General features: G+C 47.0%; 1 protein-coding gene across 2 annotated transcripts in view; it reads left to right on the top strand.

Moving 5' to 3' along the window:
* UPF1 (UPF1 RNA helicase and ATPase) overlaps nucleotides 1–15583 on the top strand; it is a 47296-nt gene extending 31713 nt beyond the window's left edge. The window contains exons 14-24 of one of the 2 annotated variants that reach the window (XM_061600774.1): nucleotides 179–322; nucleotides 741–954; nucleotides 1275–1392; nucleotides 2171–2327; nucleotides 2983–3125; nucleotides 6147–6321; nucleotides 7208–7289; nucleotides 9263–9424; nucleotides 10785–11020; nucleotides 12159–12278; nucleotides 13005–15583. In XM_061600774.1, coding sequence (XP_061456758.1) covers nucleotides 179–322; nucleotides 741–954; nucleotides 1275–1392; nucleotides 2171–2327; nucleotides 2983–3125; nucleotides 6147–6321; nucleotides 7208–7289; nucleotides 9263–9424; nucleotides 10785–11020; nucleotides 12159–12275 — 1548 coding nt within the window. In that variant the 3' untranslated portion in view covers nucleotides 12276–12278; nucleotides 13005–15583. The remainder of the gene's footprint in view (nucleotides 1–178; nucleotides 323–740; nucleotides 955–1274; nucleotides 1393–2170; nucleotides 2328–2982; nucleotides 3126–6146; nucleotides 6322–7207; nucleotides 7290–9262; nucleotides 9425–10784; nucleotides 11021–12158; nucleotides 12279–13004) is intronic. The other variant, XM_061600775.1, reaches the window with a different exon arrangement.
* The last annotated feature ends 6021 nt before the right edge of the window (nucleotides 15584–21604 follow it).

Below are 21604 nucleotides of genomic sequence, written 5' to 3'. Positions count from 1 at the left end.
GATCTGAATTTATTTTTAAGGGAAGGACCGTAGCTCACTGGAAAGGCACCTGCCGGTTTGCATGCAGACTGTATAAATTGCTCCCCCTGTTTCTTTGGATATTTTTGTGGGTGGGGGATGGTGTTCAAAGTCCTGTGCTGGACATTCTCCTGAAACTTCGTTGCTTTGTCCCACTCAGAATGCCGATGTCATTTGCTGCACGTGTGTAGGAGCTGGGGACCCGAGGCTTGCAAAAATGCAGTTTCGCTCCATTTTGATTGATGAAAGCACCCAGGCAACGGAGCCAGAGTGCATGGTGCCAGTTGTCCTTGGGGCAAAGCAGGTAGGTGGGGCTGTTTGAAAATGAGAGGTACCAAATGGGATGGAGGCAACTAGCTCTGCTGCTGTTCCTAGCAATTGCCACAATCTTTATATGCAATTTATAGCGCATGAACACTGGAACAGGAAAATAAAGGTATGGAATGGCTTGTGGAGAACAGAGGTTGTATGAGGCTGCTGATGTAAAGATTGCACAGGAGGGATTGCTCACGAGAGGCTTCCAGCTTTAGCACCTTAATCACTGGGCCTCAGAAGATGGAAACTGCCTTTAGGAGGACTTAACGTCCACCAACTGCCCTTCCTTTTCGGCCACGGCCTTCACCCTTTTAGAGACAGGCTGGGGACTTCGCCTGGGCTGGTGAGAAGTGTGCGAGAGTGTGTGTAATGGGTCCTCCTGTTGACCCTGGATTTTGTTTTCCTAGTTGATCCTTGTGGGTGACCACTGCCAGCTTGGCCCTGTCGTGATGTGCAAGAAGGCAGCTAAAGCAGGCCTGTCTCAGTCTCTCTTCGAACGACTGGTGGTGCTGGGCATCAGGCCCATCCGTTTGCAAGTGCAGTACCGCATGCACCCAGCCCTGAGTGCTTTTCCTTCCAATATATTTTATGAAGGATCGCTCCAAAACGGAGTCACTGCAGGTAATATTGTAAACCACCCAGAGAGCTTCGGCTATGGGGCGGTATATAAATACAATAAATAAATAAAAGGGGGGAAGTGAAGCCTGATAGGAGTGCAGGTTGCTCAGGGGCACTGAGTGGGCCTTGTAGCTTCCAATCAGTCCTTGCAATAGTCTTGTCATTGGGAGATTGTGGATTTTGGATTTTGGTGCGGTTCAGGCCCGTTCACCTTGATGAAAAAACCTTCTGGTTGGGGTCTGCACAAAGCGTATCCCTTTAGGAATCTCAGGCCTCCACAGGAGATGCTTGCACTGACAATCTGCTTCCATGTCTCTCTGCAGCGGACCGTGTAAAGAAGGGATTTGACTTCCAGTGGCCCCAACCAGACAAGCCCATGTTTTTCTATGTGACCCAAGGGCAAGAAGAAATTGCAAGCTCTGGAACGTCTTACTTGAACAGGTAAGCCGTGTGGGAAAGAGGAGAGGTTCCAGCTGAGTCCGGCTGGAAAGGTGAGGGTGAAGGTGGCTTCACATCTTGGTCGGGTAATCAGTGTGTGTCTCCTCCTTTGTCTTGATGTCCTGGGTAAAAGGAGCAGTCACTCATTTCATCCAACAGCGAAGACAACATGGCTTAAAATGTAGACTGAATCTTTTAGGCCCTGTAGTTCAAAGGGACCCAAGCAGAGTGGGGAGGAGGCAGACATGATCTAGCAACGGCGGTCTCTCTTCCCTGTGCCCCCTCCCAAAAAACCTTTGTGTTGTCAGTTGGAGACTCTTCCCAGGGGGTGCTCCCAGTTCAGTCAGCTTACTTTCATGGTGGTCCAACGAAGGCAGCTGGGAACTTCCAAAGGGGCCCAGGTGCTCAGTGCCATCTGCTCCTTCAAGACCCTGCTTGGCAGGATGGCAACGAAATGTTTGGCCGAGGGTGTGCGCATTGACAACTAACACTGCACATGCTCGGTCACATTATTCCAACCCGAATAACGCCAAGAAATGCATGCCATGTGCCAAATGGCGCCCTTTCCTGTGTTGAGAGCACTCTTCTCCTTTCCCCTCCTCCTCTCCGTAATACTTAATGCTTTGGAAATGTGAGTCTTGGGAGCAGAATGGATTAGGGCATTGTACACAGCCTTGAGGTGTTGAGCAAACTTGGGAGTTCTGGTTACGCTGAGGCCTATCTGCCGCTGCTTACTACATGGAGCCAAAGAAGACCCTCCTCCCTGTCACCCCTTCTGCAGGACAGAGGCAGCAAATGTGGAGAAGATCACCACCAAGCTGCTGAAGGCTGGTGCGAAGCCAGATCAGATTGGCATCATCACTCCCTATGAGGGCCAGCGCTCCTACCTGGTGCAGTATATGCAGTTCAGCGGCTCTCTGCATACCAAGCTTTACCAGGTACAGCACGCCCTGTGCGGTCTCTGGGCTCCCTGCAACCCTCCAAGGTTTGCATCGAACCCAGTAGTCCTGCAACTGGTTCGAAGCAATCCAGCTTGTATTTACAAATTTTCCACTTCATGTGGGGGTGGGGAGAAGGATAGAAACCTCGGCCGTCTGTCATGTATAAAGTGTGTAGTACAACATAACGCAAAGGACTTGCCGTGAATGTTAAGCTTCCAGTCTACTAAATAGAACTGTGGGGGGGGGGTTCCTCCTGCTCATCCGTGCTATGCGAATGACTCTGTGATTGCTCCTACTTCAATGGGAGGAGCCTCCCCCAATTTAAGGAAGTAGGGCAGCTGAATAAATTACAGAACTGACATCCAAGGAGCTGTTAACTTCTATAACAGTAAGTTTATGGACTGCTGGGTATATTAATCTCCCTCCCCCAAAATGGAATAGGAATAAGACAGAAGATTATCCTCAGAATTTGAAAGTAGTTTGAACTATTGTTTTCTGGGAGTTGCAACCCTGTCTCTGAAGCAAGTGGGTGAAGTAATCCATTCCTGGATAACTCCCACTGAAGGAGAACGTGAGGGGTGTAGGGATGTGAGTGATCCAGAACTTGCTCTAACAGGGCCCTTTTCTCTCTCCCCCACCCTTTTTTTTTCAGGAAGTGGAAATTGCCAGTGTTGATGCTTTTCAAGGGCGTGAGAAGGACTTCATAATCCTGTCCTGTGTCAGAGCCAATGAGCACCAAGGAATTGGCTTTCTGAATGACCCCAGGCGCCTCAACGTAGCTCTTACCAGAGCAAGGTACAGAAGAAGCTGCCTACACAAGCCAATAATGCCTCCCCGTCCTGTAGAGCCCATTGCGTCTTCCAAACTAAGGAAGTTTGGGTTCTTACAAATTGGGGAGGGGTGTGCGTCACTTACCATATTTCTGACCCTTCTGCTTGGGGTGAGGAAAAAAGCAAAAATGGTCTTCACTGGCTCTGGTTTTGGAGTGAATTTGTTTTGATCAAACTACAAACAGCTGAGCCAATAAAACCAATCTGCTTGTGTTGGCTGTTCTTGCATAGATACACAGAAGCATTCTGTTTTGTTTTAATGGCACCTCAAGTCACCAAACTGTTCCACATGAATAGTGTTCATGCTGCTCTTCAGCTGACTAGCTCTAAAAACAGCTTGCAAGATCATAACACAAAATACAGTTCCCCCGTTCTGAAAACATAACACAGTATTAAAATGAGCAGATGCAATAAAGATCTTGGATTGCGTGAAGATCTTCTGCTGAAGAGCCTTTTCCGAGAGCCTTCCGTATCAGAAGTGTGAGATGAGCACAGGGGAGGAGGCTTTCTCAGGGATGGTCAATTCCCTAAAGAGTTATACGTGATGCCTCTTTTACAGTCTTCTTGGCACAAGTTATGATGTTTTTATTTAGCCAGGCATTTTAATTTAAATTCACTAATAGGCAAAAAAACCCCTTGCGATTTAAGAACATACCTATACCCAACAGATATTACTATCAAACTTTAAAAAGCAGGGAAGTTGGGCAGCTATAGTGAATGCACCAGGGGAGCAGGAGACCTGACCTCCTCTCTGAGATATTGGACCCCCCTACAAATTTGTCAAAATGCAAACACAATTTGGGTTGGTCTTTCACAGTCCAATCCACTTCCTGTGTAGCTTGGAAGAATTTGGTAACATGCCTCTGATTGGGTAGGTGAGCACTAAGTAGAGGAAAAACCCCTTTCCTTTCCAAAGGAAAACATTTTGAACAGTACCATTGTTTTTTAGGGTTTCCTCCACCTTTTTATTCTACAACAGCCTCCCACCCAAATTTAAACCAAAGCTGTCTCTGGCCGCATCCACACCAGACCTTTATTTCACTTTATTTTTATTTATTTATTTATTTATTTGATTTTTATACCGCCCGACTAGCGTAGCTCACTGGGTGGTGTACAACAAAGTGCAAATATATACAAAAAATCCATAGTAAAATACAACAACAATGTAAAAGAATAAAAAAACTAAAAACAATTACAACACATGTTAAAACTAAATTAAGTTAGATTAAAATGCCTTAGAAAAGAGGAAGGTTTTGACTTGGCGCCGGAAAGACAGTAACATCGGCGCCAAGCGCACCTCATCAGGGAGACTGTTCCAAAGTTCGGGGGCCACCACTGAGAAGGCCCTAGTTCTAGTTATCACCCTCCGAGCTTCTCTATGAGTTGGAACTCGGAGGAGGGCCTTCGATGTAGAACGTAGTGTACTGGCAGGTTCATATCGGGAGAGGCGTTCCAGCAGGTATTGTGGTCCCACGCCGTCATGGCTTCCCCCAAAGACAGTCATGGCTTCCCCCGAAGAATCCTGTGATGTGTAGTTTATAAAGGATGCTGAGAGTTGCTAGCAGATGCCCAGTTCCCCTCACAGAGCTTCAATCACGGCGGCTGACTGTTAAACCACTCTGGGCACTAGAGCTCTGTCAGGGGAATAGGAGTCTCCTCTCAACCCCCTTCACAAACTACACTTCCCAGGATTCTTTGGGGGAAGCCATGACAGTCTAAAGTGAAATAAAGGTCTGGTGTGGGTATGGTCCCCTGATTAGGCAAGCCCAGCAGCTGCGAGTCTGGCTTTTAGAACGCTGACAGTTGGTTCTTACTGGACATGTCTGTGTTGAAATTGCTTCTAATATGTTTTTTTAAAACCCTTTCCCCCCCCCAAAAAACAATGTTTTTTTAACCCTTTTAAGATGTTTTTAAAGCTTTTTTAAAGAATGTTTTTAGTTTTGTTTTAATGTATTTTAAGGTCTGTTTTTATGATGTTTTAAAGTGTTTTTACTGCTTTTGTTTGCTGCACTGGGCTCCTGCTGGGAGGAAGGGCGGGATATAAATTAAATAATAAATAAATAACATGTCTGATGTTATAATAGACTTCAGTGCTAAATTTCTTAAATTAATTAAAAATCAGCCAGGCGTTCTTTTAATTTTTTAACTGCAGAAGATGAAAGTCAGAGTATGGGGCAAGGTCAGTAATAGGATTACAGGTACTCTGTGAACATGGCGGATTTTTAATTAATTTCAACAAATTGTGACAAAGTCTGGGGTCTGGATTTTTTTCCTCATGTTTTACACTTTGAACTCTTGATTCTCTCTGACTGTTTTGTATATTGCCATAAAAGCTTAGAGGGTTGTTAAGCAAGCGTTTCTGAGTTCAGGACTATAAGTACTGTAAGGTTTTGTTTTGAAATGGGCTTATGGGAAGCATCAGAATGGCTGGGGGGGTATTTTCAATTTAACATTGCGGAAGGTGAAAAATCCATGCTGGTTACAGTACACAGCCACAATGACTGTCTCATCTGCAGTCTCTTGCCGTGGCTGCCCATGTTCTTGTGTTGTGTTGGGCTTTAATTTAGTTCGTGGTCCGTATTGTTGTTCACTATCCTGAAATCTTTCTTGATGAAAGGCAGTATTGAAATGTTTAAATTAAAAAAGCCATCCAACTAACCTTACGGTGACATGCAGGAAGGCCCAAACAAATATGAAGGGTCTTTGCTAGGCACTAAAAATATATCAATGTGGGTGCCAGGCAAGTCTCTCTGTGAGGAGCATAAATACATCCGCAACTGAGAAGGCCCTTCTTGTCAATCATTGCCTGCCTCACTTCCAAAGGCAATGGAGATGGCCTCCAGTGAAGAGTGTAACACTTGCGCAGGCTGCTCTGGGAACAAGCAATCCTTAGTTGCAGGGTGCTAGTGTATCGGGAGTCCAAGCAAGCTGGCATCTATCTTGGGCCACAGGGCAGTGCTTTATTGTTGACTTTTTGTTTGTAAAGATACGGTGTCATCATTGTTGGGAATCCAAAAGCACTTTCCAAGCAACCCCTCTGGAACCACCTGCTGAACTACTACAAGGAGCAGAAAGTGCTGGTTGAGGGGCCACTGAACAACCTCCGCGAGAGCCTCATGCAGTTCAGCAAGCCTCGGAAGCTTGTCAATACCATCAACCCTGTAAGTGCCACCCCTGGGCAATTTGTGGGGTTTTGCGCGTGCCAAAGAACTGTTGTGGGTCTAGAGACTCTCTGCCTGTGCCCTGCTTTTAAGGTTTGGCTTTGCTGTCCTAGAATTGCTTGGGTTATAAAGGGCCAACCCTGCCAGCAGAAGTCAGTAGACTTGTTACGCTTGCCTTGCACTCAGTGATCCACCTTGGCCAGTGTTATGTGCCTGGACAGCAGCTTTCTGAGGCCTCCTGCGCCGGTCTCTCTAGTCAAGCAGGTTGGACCCCCTGGCACAGGTGAGTGACAGAACGGAGATGGGAAACGACCGCTTGAAAAAAACATCTCATCACCCAAACATGCTACCTTTTGAACTTGTAAGCCACCTTGGAGGGAATGGCTGAATAAGTAAAAATCGTACCATTTAATAAAATAAGCCAAGGCAAACCAGCTAAAGAGCGAGCCCTCATCGCACAATAGGCAAGGTTAAAATACACTAATAGTTTTGTGGTGCAGAAATGTCTGAGCGTTCTGTCTGAAACGATGCTGAAAAGATGCCGATGAGACCCCCATCCAGCCTCCTTCGGGAGGGAGCTTCGCAGTGGTTCAGCTGCCACTGATAAGGCCGTGTCTCTCGTGCGTCTTCACCAGCCGTGCCTCTCTTGGTGATGGCTGTGGAGCACAGCCCATGCAGGTGTCTGTGGTTGAACTGGGAACTCCTCGCTTCATAACTGTGTGCAGACTTCTGCTGGCAAGACGCCTTGAAAGAAGAGAGGCAGGCCCATGTCTTCCTACATCTAGTTTCTGGCTAGAAGATTCCTATGTCGGCCAATAGTAACTGTTCACACAAAGCGTGTAAAAGCTTTAAATGGCCTTTTGTTCAATTTCTCCATCTATCTTAGGGAGCCCGGTTCATGACAACTGCCATGTATGATGCCCGTGAAGCTATCATCCCTGGATCAGTATATGACCGCAGCAGCCAAGGTAAGAACTTGGGGGAATCTCTCCCAGTCAAAACAAAAGGCACTTCTTGGCTCCAGAGCAACGGGCTGTTAGCTTTTCATCCCAGCCAAAGCTTTTTGTGTGTGTGTGTTTGTGTGCCTCATGAATGACAACTCATCTTCGTGTCATAATGGAGATGTGTGCTGTAGACGGGTGCCGAGTTAGCCTTGTCAATAAAATACTAGAGTCTTAGAACAAATTTTCCTTGTGCTGCTTAAAAGGCCCAAAGTTAGGGGGCAAATATTTATTTTTATTTATTTATTTTATTACATTTCTAGACCGCCCTATAGCAGAAAGCTCTCAGGGCGGTGTACAACAAATAAAATCACAATTAAAATATGAGCAAGTGTGAAAAATATAACATGATAAAAATCCGAAATAGAATTGCCATGAGTTTATAAATTAAAATCCATATTAGGTTTAAAATTAAATTTAAAATGTTTAAAAAGCCTGGGCGAAAAGGTAGGTTTTTACCTGGCGCCGAAAAGATAACAAAGAAGGCGCCAGGTGTATCTCGTCTGGGAGGGCATTCCATAGTTCGGGGGCCACCACTGAGAAGGCCCTAGATCTAGTTGTTGATCTCCGGGCCTCTTTATGAGTTGGGACCCGGAGATGGGCCTTCGACGTCGAGCGTAGTGAACGGGTAGGTACATAGCGAGAGAGGCGTTCCACCAGGTATTGCGGTCCGATGCCGTTTAGGGCTTTATAGGTAAGAACCAACACTTTGAATCTGGCCCGGAAACATATCGGTAGCCAGTGCAGCTGCGCCAGGACAGGTGTTATATGGTCAAATTTCTTTGTCCCAGTGAGAACTCTGGCCGCAGCATTTTGCACTAGCTGAAGTTTCCGAACCGTCTTCACAGGTAGCCCCACGTAGAGTGCATTACAGTAGTCCAATCTAGAGGTTACCATAGCATGGATAACTGAGGCGAGATTCTCCCTGTCCAGATAGGGTCGTAGTTGGGCTACCAGCCGAAGCTGGTAGAATGCAGTCCGTGCCACCGAGGCTACCTGAGCCTCAAGTGACAGGAGCGGATCTAATAAGACCCCCAAACTACGTACCTGCTCCTTTAGGGGGAGTGTAACCCCATCTAGGGCAGGTCTAACGTCAACCATCTGGGCAGAGGGCCCTCCCACCAACAGCATCTCAGTCTTGTTAGGATTGAGTTTCAGTTTATTAGCTCTCATCCAGCCCATTATCGCGGCCAGGCAGCGGTCTAGTACATCAACAGCCTCACCTGACGAAGACGAAAAGGAGTAGTAGAGCTGCGTATCATCAGCATATTGCTGGAAACGCACTCCAAAACTCCTGATGACCTCACCCAGCGGCTTCATATAGATATTGAAAAGCATGGGGGACAGAACTGAACCCTGTGGGACTCCATATTGGAGTACCCAGGGACTCGAGTAATGTTCCCCCAGCATCACCTTCTGGAGACGATTCCCGAGATAGGAGCAGAGCCACCGCCAAGCAGTGCCTCCCACTCCTAAATCCGTAAGTCGCTCCAGAAGGATACCATGGTCGATGGTATCAAACGCCGCTGAGAGATCAAGGAGAACCAACAGAGTTACACTCCCTCTGTCTTTCTCCCGACAGAGGTCATCATACAGGGCGACCAAGGCCGTTTCTGTACCAAACCCCGGCCGAAAGCCCGATTGAAATGGGTCCAGATAATCAGTTTCATCCAAGAGAGCCTGGAGTTGGCGAGCGACCACACGCTCTAGGACCTTGCCCAGGAATGGAACATTTGCTACCGGCCTATAGTTGTCCAAATTATCAGGGTCCAAGGAGGGTTTTTTTAGGAGCGGTCTCACCACCGCCTGTTTCAGAACCTGCATGAACTCTGTATCTGTGGAGACTGAAAGAGGTGACAAAGGCTTGTGTCTGCAATCTCATTCTGTGTCCCTGCTGCCTTGAAGTTGTTCTCTCTGAGGTCTTTGTGTCCTGTCCTCAGGCCGGCCCTCCAACATGTATTTCCAAACGCACGATCAGATTGGGATGATCTCTGCCGGGCCTAGTCATGTCACCGCCATGAACATTCCCATCCCATTCAACTTGGTGATGCCTCCCATGCCGCCCCCAGGCTATTTTGGACAGGCCAACGGGCCTGCTGCTGGTAGGAGATATCTGGGGTTTGCACTCCACATACGGACTTGTCTCTGTCTTGTCTTGTGTGACTTCCGCAATGCTAAGTGTCCGGGCAGAAGGAGTGTTAGGGGTATGGTTGCAGCTTGCTCCCTCCTCCAGCAATGCTTATTTGAAAAACCTCAATAAGTAGGTCTCTGGTTCGGTGCACATGCCAGTGACTTCAACAATCCACAATGTGAGGTGGTGGAAGAACGTACTGTGTTCCCTGTCAGTGAAGGAGGTCAGTCTGGGATAGATTACTGCTTTGTGAGAAGTTCCAGGAAAATAATTGCAAACTCTTTAATCTTCCATTGGTGCTTCTAAGGCCAGATACTTTAGATAGCCAACGTAGAAGGGGAGCCCAGTCATGCTCTGTAAACTGATTAAACATAGAACTGATTAAATGTTGTGAATTGATTTAGTTATGATTCAATACCAATGACTAAATTCATTGATTGGGATCAGTTCACCATATTTAATCAGTACTTCTCAAATTCAGAGGATAGGTCTGTCAGCGTTATCTCTGGTAGCTACAGTGGGTTGAATCCAACATTAGAGTTGAAATTAACAGGCATAACGAAACTAGTTCCATTAATTTCAGATAGGTCTACTCTGAGTAGAACTTAGCTGCGTTATAACCCAGTGGATACCCCTGAATAACAGATTCTAGAGACAAACAGAAGGGAGTGTTCTTGTACCAGTCTCCTTGGGAGTTTCCCAGAGGTATTTGGCATACTGTGAGGGCATAATACTTTGAAAAGAAATACTATTCTGGTCATTATTGGTACCTGAGTGGTAGATGCAAAGGGCCTTTGGTGTGAGGTACAGGGCTGAAACCTCTCTGTTGGGGGCATTAATTTCCTGATCGGAGGACTTAAACATACTCTCTGAATGTCAGAAGATTCAGGACAGGCAAAACAAAGGACATCTTCACAGTACATAGTTAAACTATAGAATTTGATCCCACAAGAGGTGATGATGGCCACCAACTTGGATGGCTTCAGAAGAGGTTTAGACAAATTCATGGAGGCTAAAGGCTGTCAGTGGCTACTGGCCACAAGGGCTAAGTTTTCCCTCCACTGTCAGAGACAGTATGCTTCTGAATGCCAGTTGCTGGGAATCACAAGTGGGAAAGCGCTGTTGCTTGTGGGCTGCCCAGAAGAGGCATCTGATTGGTCAGTGCTGGACTAAATGGGCCTTTGCCCTGTTTCATTGGGGCTGTCTTGTGTTCTTCTCTGGCTGCAGCTTTCCTCTGCCCCCTAATATGTGCTGTTTGTCAGGAAGCTGTTTCATTCCAAGTGCAGCAGAGGTGCATGCTTACTGAATGAGTGTTTTCTCTCTGTGTTGAGACCTGATTGCTTTTTTAGGACGTGGAAACCCAAAAGGCAAGACTGGCCGTGGTGGGCGCCAGAAGAATCGCTTTGGGATTCCAGGGGCCAGTCAGTCAAACCTCCCCAACAGCCAGGCCAGTCAGGACGTGGTCTCCCAGCCTTTCTCTCAGGGCCCTTTGACTCAGGGCTACATCTCCATGAGCCAGCCATCTCAGATGAGCCAGCCAGGCCTGTCCCAGCCAGAGCTGTCGCAGGTAATGGACTCTAAAGTTTAAAACCCTCAATGGCTTTAAGACCAGTACCTTAAGAACTACCTTTTGCCATAAGAACCTGCCCAGCCCTTAGGCTCGAGGTCAGAGGGCCTGCTCTTTCCATCTCACAGATGGGTGCAAGAGACGAGTCCACCTTGTTGATGCTAAAATTGTGTGGCATGCCCTCCCAATGGAGATCTGGCAGGCTGGGGTGAACCACATGTCTCTATTTCACCTGCCTGTTCAAACATTGAATTGTGCTGCTGTTTCATGTATTGCTTTTGCTATGGTGCGGCCACATTTGGAATACTGTGTACAGTTCTGGTCGCCTCATCTCAAAAAGGATATTATAGAGTTGGAAAAGGTTCAGAAGAGGGCAACCAGAATGATCAAGGGGATGGAGCGACTCCCTTACGAGGAAAGGTTGCAGCATTTGGGGCTTTTTAGTTTAGAGAAAAGGCGGGTCAGAGGAGACATGATAGAAGTGTATAAAATTATGCATGGCATTGAGAAAGTGGATAGAGAAAAGTTCTTCTCCCTCTCTCATAATACTAGAACTCGGGGACATTCAAAGAAGCTGAATGTTGGAAGATTCAGGACAGACAAAAGGAAGTACTTCTTTACTCAGCGCATAGTTAAACTATGGAATTTGCTCCCACAAGATGCAGTAATGGCCACCAGCTTGGACTGCTTTAAAAGAAGATTAGACAAATTCATGGAGGACTGGGCTATCAATGGCTACTAGCCGTGATGGCTGTGCTGTGCCACCCTAGTCAGAGGCAGCATGCTTCTGAAAACCAGTTGCCGGAAGCCTCAGGAGGGGAGAGTGTTCTTGCACTCGGGTCCTGCTTGCGGGCTTCCCCCAGGCACCTGGTTGGCCACTGTGAGAACAGGATGCTGGACTAGATGGGCCACTGGCCTGATCCAGCAGGCTCTTCTTATGTTCTTATGTTCTGTGGTTTCTGTTCGGCTCCTTTAAATGATGTTTAGAAAAGCAGGATATAAGTTAAAAATAACTGTGTGCCCTCCCAGATGGAGAGGAGGAGGAGTCGTCCCTGCTCTCTTCCTTTTCCCAGCCCCCTCCCATCTTCCAGTAGGAAAATAATCTCTCTTCTCTCTCCCCCACCCTTTTTCTCTTCAGGATAGTTACCTTGGTGATGAGTTCAAATCTCAGATCGACGTGGCCCTGTCACAGGACTCGACTTACCAGGGGGAGCGTGCATATCAACATGGAGTGACGGGACTGTCACAGTATTAGAGTGTAAGGTCCTTTGGAGAACAGAAGCAGAGAAATGGTCCCATCAGCAGCCCTTGCACACACCATGGAACACCCAGCTCCCTGGTCCTTGGGGTTGCTGACTTTGGCAGGGAGGCTTGGGACTACCAGGAAGTTGCTCTCTAATCCAAAAATGTAGGAAGGAGCCAGGGCGATAGGAAGAGGAGTTGAGGTGCATTGGGTGATGACATCTTGTCCTTGGTGCCTTTTGGGGGTGTTTTTAAACAATGAAATCTACTCTGCCTCTCTAATTGCTTTAAAGGGCAAATCAGAATTCAGGGGTCTTCTGTGAAACTTCTCACACCATTACCTAGTGGGACTCGGTTGCTGCAAGATGTGGTGGTTGCAGACTTGGTGCATAAATAAGGATTAGGAACATTCATGGAGGATGAAGTCTCAATGGCTCTTGGCCACCCTGCTTGTGAGCTGACTTCAGGGCCATTGTCTGGCGCTGGGCGAGGGGAGACTCTTGTGTGTTAAATGGGTCATGTTGTGAGTGGTGACATGTTTCAAGGTGTGGTGAGGAAGTTATACCCACTGGGCCTAATTGTACAGGCTGTTCATAGCGGTGAAACCAACACTCGAGTCTTGGTTCTGCTTGTTGAGCCATTTATGACAAGTTCTTGTGTTCAGAAGCGTTCTTGCAACCAACAGCCCCAGGCTTGTGACAGTAATGCCATTCCCCTTTTCCTCTTTTTGTCTTTAATTTAGGTTGAAGGAGAAGAGCTAAGCTTGTGTGGAGCTTAGTTCAACAGCATTTTATTCTGGGTAATAAAAATAAAATAAAATGGATACCTGTTTTCCACTGCTAAAACTGAAGCAACTCTGTGAGAGCAACAGGAGAGAGAGGGAGAGGAAGAGAGGAACCAACAGAGAGGATAGAGAAGAGGAGAGAGCGCGCAAGCGAGAGGAAGAGAGAGAGCCCACTGCTAGCTCACTGAGACAAGGAGACTGACCAGAGGTGGGAAGAGGGACCCCCAGCGGACTGACTGGCACCTCATTGGAGGGGAGCCTACTCGCCCTGGAAGAACAGAGTGGTCAGCGGAATTCCCTGTCCTCCCCTGTCAACACACACACATTGAGAGAGAAAGAGAGAGAGAGAAAGATTAAGAGAGAAGGGCTTTAGAAGCAAAGATCCACTTCATTCCGTTCTTCTCCTGAGCAGAGCTGGCACAGGAAAAAACCCCATCTCAGAGTTATGTGTGTACCGATCTCTCTCTTCCCCCCTCCATTTTTTTTTTTTTAAAGTGACACCTGATGATATTTTTTAGGAGCAAGCGCATCATCCAAGAGGAATACATCTGCCCATGTTCATGGGAAGCCAGCTGGCTGGTACTCTACTCTGAGGTGCACGGTTTTGCTGTCCAGAATCCAGCTTTGGTCCTCGTGTGTGGCGTCGCCCACATTCTGAATGGGCTAAGATGGGGTGACTTTGTTTTTTCCTTTTTTAAAAACATAAAGAGATTCTTTCAAAGAAGCACTGGATATTTTTTTAGAAGTTTGTCTCTGAAATCTTATTAGTGGACCGGGAAGGGGCTGGGAATCCTTGTTCTAAGAAGCTTAAAAAAAATTATATATATAAAAAGTTTAATGCTTAAAAAAAAATTAGAGCACCAGTCTTTTAAAAGATCTTTTCAGTGTGATTTCAGTCAATCAGCCTCTTCTTCAGATGGAGGGTAGCAGTTAGCAAGGAAAGCCAGTGCATCCCGGCCACCAGGCGGAAGGTTTGAGTGTGTTCATCTTCCTTTAAATTGGCTTCTGTCTGGGCTCTGCTCTGTGTGACGACGGAGTTTTTTTCTTTTCTGTACGACTTACCATGCGCTTCACGAAAGGGGGGATTGGGTATCTGTGCCCTTTGCACCCCCCATAGTTGAAAAAGGATGCTGGGACTGGGCTGCTTTTTTATCTGGACCCACCAGCAATGGGAGAACTGTAGTGGAAACCGGGGATTATATTGGTTTTGAAGTAAAGACTCTTATAAAGATATGTTGAGGCAGGTTGAGTGGGGCAGGCAGAGGAGCAAGGAGGATTGGTGGAAGGTGGCTGCAATACGTTGGCCTAATTCTTGGAGCATATTGGGGTGTTGTTGGAAGGTTCTGTGCAGCAGGGAGCTGTGAAGTGAGTTGAGTGCCGGAAGTTTAAACAAAACTGGAGATAATGTTTCTTTTGGGGGGGGGCAAGCACCCTCTGGTGGGCTCCTTCAAACTACCACTGCTTTGAGTCTGACTAGAAAAGGGCACTTGGGAAAACCCACCTTGGCTGCCCTCAGAGTAGAAAGCATTTTTTATCTTCATAAAAATGTTCTAGGGAAAAAAATGCAAAAATAGGAATTCCTGTTTGACCCTTGCCTTGTTGGTTTATTTCCCCTCTGCCCTTAGTGATCCATAAATATTCTCATGTCCTTTACCTCTCTGAGACAGTTTGATCAGCTTTCTAGATGTGATTTTTTTTTAAAAAAGCTTATCAATTCATTTGGCTTTTTCCAATCAAAGGGCTCTAAGCATCTGTTTAACTTTTCTGTGTTGAGGAACTTGAGGTAACTTACGCAAATGTACTTAAAAGAGAACCCCCCATGCTTTTTTAAAAGAAAATTTGAAAATCTTGTCTTCCTCATTCCTTCCATCTTTCCCACCCAGAAAAACCCCCCTGCACTTCTGTCCTGCAAGAAGTGTACTTGACTGATCTCTTTTGATCCTCCCCAGAACCCATCAGCCCTGGCTGATATAGCTCCAGATCCTAGTGGTGGAGTGTAGCATATGGAATGGGAATGTGAGTAACCCTCACAGTTCTCATTACCCAAAAACAGATCTCCAGAATTCTTAGACTTCTGCCATGAGTAAGGAAAAGGGGATTGCAGGCTACCATCCTTCCTGAAAGATACGACTCTTTATTTATTCAGACTTGCCAGAAGGCTGCCCCTTCACTTTCTTTCCTGCCCTGTTGGATACGCTGTGTGGCTGCATAGATTTTTGAGCTAGACTTTTAAGCGCTATCCCTTTCTGTGCAAGGCAATCCACTGAGTATTGTATTCCCGCCCCCCCTTCCCACGCCCCTTCCACTGCCTCCCCAATTCCTCCCCACCCCTTTCTCACATTTTACTCATTAGCAACCGCTTGCGTCTGCTTTGTGCTGGGTTATTTCCCCCCCCCCTTTGTAGCAGTTACGAAATTCTTGAGTTTTCATATAACATCAGTGGCAGCACGGTGTTATTTCTTCAGGAAAAAAAAGTCCATCTAAAGTTTGTTTTAAAATCTGTTTGTCATCAAATCAATAAAGAGCTCTTGCATTCAGTCTCTGGGAAATTTACTTAAGCATGTATGATGAAGTTCAGCTTGTTCATGGACACTTTTATTTTTAAAAGCCTCAAGATTCTCTTAAAACAGTTTGAAGGAGAGTCATAATTGTCTTTGTGTTTTCTATAGCACGGGTGACTAATCTGTTGCTCTCCAGATGTTGCTGATCTCCCATCAGTTCCAACCAGCAGGGCCAGTGGTCTGGGTTGAGGAGAGCTGGAGTTCAGCAACATCTGAAGGCCCACAGCTTAGCTAACGTTTTTCAGGACGTGTGAACTCGCTTTTCTCTCAACCTCTCCTAGCTTTCTTGACATAGCACTCAAATAACACATACATACATAATCTGTCTTGTATATCCCATAATTTGGGCCTTTTACTGTACTGTCCCTAGAAGGAAAAATAGATGCTGTTAAAGTTATATCTATATCTTCACATCAACTACAGGCACATACTTGCATAGGTTATATTCTAAATTGTGGTCCAGGAGCAACGCTCCATATGTGTAGCAATGTAGGATTATATATTTAGATGCTTCCCTGTAAATTGAGGTGCTGGGGGGAGGAAGTACCTAATAGTTGGTGGAAGGTGGTTGTAGAATCTTTCTACCTAGTTATTTTTAATAGTAGAGCATTTCAGAAGTGGAAACCTCCTCCTGAAATGGTGCATTCCGCATCTGGTATCTCTGACGAAACGGAAATTTTACTTACCTTGAATTTCTGTTTGATGTTGGCAGTGGAGGGCATTCTATGTTAAGGATGGATTGACACTGGATTGACAGGCAGGGTCCAGAATCCTTTGCGTCCTCTCCAGGGGAGGAGTGGTGCCACTCTCCAGTCGGGGTGGCAGAGCAAGAACAACTTCTCAACCCCACATTAACAAAGCCCAGAACTCCTCTGGGCACCGGAGTCAAAATCTGAGAAAAAAACACGCAGATCAAAACAATGGGAACTCCAGCCTTAACATCAACATGTACGTGATAAAACAGTACAATGGGATAAGACAACCTAAACATTCTTAGCAGTGTAGAATGGAGGCAGAGGCCCAAAGACCCCCTCCTGTCCCAAACCAGCAGAGGAAGGTGAGGTAGGGAGAATGTCCTCCACTGCCGACATCAAACGGAAATTTACGGTAAGTCAAGTTTTCATTCTCATGGATGACAAAGGTCTCCAAGCGGGTAGTGTAGCTCCCCCTACAGCTCAGAGACAGGAAACGCTTCAGCAAATACTTCTGCTCCTCTTGTTGAGGCTCAGTGTGTTTCCTGCCTCCGCTTGGAGCACATCCCATTGAGTTGTCTTCCTTCTCTGAAGGATAATAGTTTCTTCTCCCTTATGTGTTTTATCTCCTCCTTTCTTACGCTTCTTTCCCCTCTGTTTGTCGTTCTTTAAAAAAGAATTTTTTTTGGTCACATTCTTGTCTCCTTCCCTCTGCCAGTTTTCCTCACCTTCTGTCGGCTGTCTTTCTCCCTGTGAGACATGGACAAAACGAAAGGTCATGCTGGTGAAGAGTGGCTGGTGAACCAACCAGATGGGCGACTAATAAATTCAATAATAATAATAATAATGCAGCAAGAAAGAAATACCCTAAAAAGCCTGTGCAGCACTCGGCAGTGGCCACAGTCAGTTCCTCCCGCTCCAGCTTCCCACCAATTTTCAGCAAGGGCTGCTTATTGGCGGCGATGGCCTGCTTGAAGGGATGTCTTCAGGGCTTAGCTTTGCAGCCCCCATAAGCCTACTCACAATTACCGAGGCCTCTGCACCCAGCCGCAGGCAGCCTTAAAGAACAAAAGGCATTTTAAGAGCTTTGGGAAGCACTCGGCGGTAGCCGGTCAGCACCCAGCCGCTACAGATTCACGCCATCATGTGGCAGGCACCAAAACTGGATGTTGCTGATCCCGCTGAGAGGACTTCCTCAAGGGGCTCTGCACTATCCCGGTAGATAACTCCACAGAGGTGCCACTAAGATCTCGGGGGTTCAGGGAAGCACCAGTGCCTGCCATTGTGGAAAGGAGCGGTGGCACCATCTGTTTGGAGCACAGCGGAGCTGCTACACCTGACAAATTGCATTTTCCAGATCCCCCGTATTTAATGCCAAGTGTATATGGGGAGCAAGAACCCCATCCTCTGTTGAGGAGGTGGTAGTAAATGGGGTATGGCCAATCAAGCCATGCTTCAGTTGTAGAACAGCAGCCTGTTCGCAGATCAGGCCAGTTGCAGCAGGTTAATCCAGCAACAGCCCAACAGGTCTTACTGCCCAACCTTTTTTATCCTGAGGTGTGATTTTTGCTCCTGGCTGCTTTTAGAGCTCAGTGATTTTGGCCTTGCTAATTTTGCCCTTGGCTGCATTTAGAGGTCAAACCGCTCCCCTCTGCTGTATGTGGTTATTTTTGGTTTCACTAATCCACTGCACCACTCTACCTGTGTGTGTGTTTATTAATTAGGGATTTATCCACGTAATATCTGGTACCACTCCCTTTCACTGCATGCGTGTAACCGTGGCTGCGCCATCCTGGCCTGTTTTTATGGGCATCGTTGAGGCACAGCGCAGTGATACGCAGCTGCAGCCGTCTCCGTGGCCATCAGCTTCATACATTTCACAGCCCGTGTTAGAAGGAACTCCACCAGGAGGAATGTTGACCTGCAATTTGGGCTTTGCCTTGCGTGTGCAGTACGTGGTCACCTCAGGCCCTCAGGTAAGCAAGGCAGCCAATACCTTCCAAGTACTCAGAAATTGCGCCAGAGCAGCAACGTTTGGTGTGGACGCTGCTTGGGGTGAGAGAAGTAGGCAGTTCTTTATCACTCTCCGCTGTGTTTTGGATCCTAGTCTGTCCAGTGACTCTGGACAGGGCTTAGCTTTTCCACTCAGAACCCCGGGGAAAGGGCCTAGCTTTGCTACGCAGAATCCTTAGGCAGAGATATGGTGTAGGCCTCTCCCGAGGATGTTTCCTGCCGTTTTTATGGTCCCAGTCTGTCCAGTGACTGGAAAGGGCCTAACTTTGCCGTTCGGCGCTCTTGGACAGAGGTATGGCATAGCCCTTTGCTGAAGAGTTTTCCCGCCATTTTTCTGGTACCAGGGGAGGTTTCCCGCCATTTTTATGGTCCTAGTCTGCCCAGTGATGGTGGAAAAGGCCTAGCTTTCCATTCAGAGCCCTTGGGCAGGGATATGGCATAGTCCTTTGCTAAGGAGTCAATATTGGTTTGACATTTCCTTCTGCTGCGGACAGTCCGCAGCAGCTGTGTAGGGCCTGCTCAGTTTGCCACAGTTGCACAACCACAAGCTTCCTTGTGCAACACTTGCAGCTGGCGGGCAACAATGCTCCTTTGCACTAGGCATCTTGCTCAGGTCCGAACTTGTCCTTCAAGCCATTCTGTTCTCCCAACCGCATGTTGCTATTGTTCCTTGCCTCAATTTATAAATAAAGAGAAATTGATTGAGGGACGCTGCTTATCCAAATGTTCTATATTTCCTTTTTTTTTCTTCCGGAAAAAAAAGGGCGTACCTGAATCATTGTCCTGTTTCTGCCCCTGGGAGAAATGTTGTTTAATACCACACAGGAATTTACCACACTATCAAGTCTTTCCTCAGCAACAGGAGCGCGAGCAGTTAGACATCTCCAGCTAGACTTGTAGCGTCCAAAACTTCCCACCACATTTTTGCAGTGGTGAAACACTCAAAACCCATCTTGCAGTTGTCCGCCATAGGACTTCATCAGCTACCTGTGCATTGGGCAGGCACATCAGAAAGCATGAGTGTAGGCACCTGAACCCCCCCGGATTGTTATTGTGGGGTTCCCCGGCATGAAGACTCCAGCATCCATTGCTTGATAGATTGCTGAATTCAAGAAGACAAAGTCATGCTTTCTCCCACTCCACCCACCTCAATATTTATGAAACGTCCAGTATGTTCACAAGTCCCTTACAATAATAATAAAAATAAATAAATATTTTATTTCTAGGCCGCCTATCTGGCCGTGGCAGCGGCCACTCTAGGCGGCGTACACATAAATAAAATATAACATATACACTTCATATAACACAAAAATCAATATAAAATTAAGCTAAAAACCACCCATAGCTATGGCAGATAAGATTAGACTGTTCCCGGGGTCTTATAGGCCTGCCTGAATAGCCAGGTTTTCAAGGCTTGGCGAAAACTTGGCAGGGAGGGGGCATGGCGAATATCATAAGGCAGAGAGTTCCAGAGGGTGGGGGCCACGATTGAAAATGCCCTCTCTCTGGTCTGTACCAGCCTAGCTGTTTTAACCGGTGGGACGGAGAGAAGGTCTTGAGTGGCTGATCTTGTCAGGCGGCATATTTGGTGATGCTGGAGGCGCTCCTTCAGATACACTGGGCCGATACCGTATAGGGCTTTAAAGGTTAATACCAACACCTTGAATTGGGCTCGGAAGACAACTGGTAACCAGCGTAGATCTTCTAACACCGGAGTGATGTGATCACGGCGACGGCTGTTCTTAATCAGATGCGCCGCCGCGTTCTGTACCAGCTGTAATTTCCGGACCGTTTTCAAGGGTAACCCACGTAGAGTGCATTACAGTAGTCTAAGCGAGAGGAGACCAAGGCATGCACCACCTGTGGGAGAAGATGGACAGGAAGGTAGGGTCGCAGCCTCTGTATTAGATGTAATTGATACCAAGCTGCCCAGCTCACTGCCAAAACCTGAGCCTCCATGGACAGCTGGGAGTCAAGGATGACCGCGAGGCTGCGGACCTGGTCCTTCAGGGGCAGTTTTATCCCATTTAGCACCAGGTCTATATCTCCTAACCTCCTATCTCCCACGAGCAGCACCTCGGTCTTGTCGGGGTTTAGTTTCAGCCTATTTCCTCCCATCCATTCACTTACTGACTTCAGGCACTTGGACATGGTCTCCACAGCCAACTCTGGTGAGGACTTGAACGAGAGATAGACCTGGGTGTCATCCGCATATTGGTGGCACCGCAGCCCAAATCTCCTGATGATAGCTCCCAGCGGCTTTACATAGATGTTGAATAGCATGGGAGAGAGGATAGAACCCTGTGGCACACCACAATTGAGAGGCCAAGGGTCTGAAACCTCGTCCCCCAATGCCACCCGTTGATGTCTGTCTGAGAGATAGGAATGGAACCACCGTAAAACAGTGCCTCCTAATCCTGTTCCCTTCAGACGATCTAAAAGGATACCGTGGTCGATGGTATCAAAAGCCACTGAGAGATCCAGGAGGACGAGGAATGCATGTTCTCCCTTATCCAACGCCCTCCTTAAATCATCTACCAGAGCGACCAAGGCTGTTTCAGTTCCATGTCCAGTCCTGAATAATACTTAATAAAAACCCTTGCGGTTTATGAATTCCTCTCCCTGTCAGGTGCAAGTCATTATCGGAATGTGAAATCCATCTACAACCTGAGGGAATCCCATGGCCATACCACCATCCATCATGTGTAACATCACATTATTCCTGTTGTGCAGAAATGATATTTTAATCAGAGCTTGGAAAAGTTACTTTTTTGAACTACAACTCCCATCAGCCCCAGCATTGGCTGGGGCTGATGGGAGTTGTAGTTCAAAAAAGTAACTTTTCCAAGCTCTGATTTTAATACACAGTAGGGACCCCCCCACACACGACTACAAATCCCCCCCATATTTCTGCAGACGCTCTTGGCTCTGGTTTTAGTGCAATAGCAACTACCCTTTAAGAGACTACAGTTGGATAACTGTGGCTGGAAGAGCAAGAAAGATGGTTTTGCTCCTCAGGGTTTGTTGGTGACATGAGAGGGAGGTGATTAAAGAGAGCCAGTGTGGTGTAGAGGTTATAGAGTGCTGGAGTACTCTCCAGTCAGCCATGAACCTCCTAGGGTGGCCTCAGGCCAGTCACTTTCTCTCTGCCTAACCTACCTCACAAGGTTGTGAAATGGGGAGGTGGAGAAGCACATATGCCACCCTGAGGTGGGAGAAAAGGCAGGTTTTAATATATAATAATAAAAAACACCAAGATCACGTCAAGGCCTCACCGTCAACACAATCCGAC

The sequence above is a fragment of the Rhineura floridana genome, chromosome 18 (assembly GCF_030035675.1).
Source record: "Rhineura floridana isolate rRhiFlo1 chromosome 18, rRhiFlo1.hap2, whole genome shotgun sequence".
Lineage (NCBI taxonomy): Eukaryota > Metazoa > Chordata > Lepidosauria > Squamata > Rhineuridae > Rhineura > Rhineura floridana.
The sequence above is the reverse complement of the archived record's forward strand: the minus strand, read 5'-3'. Positions and strand labels throughout refer to the sequence as shown.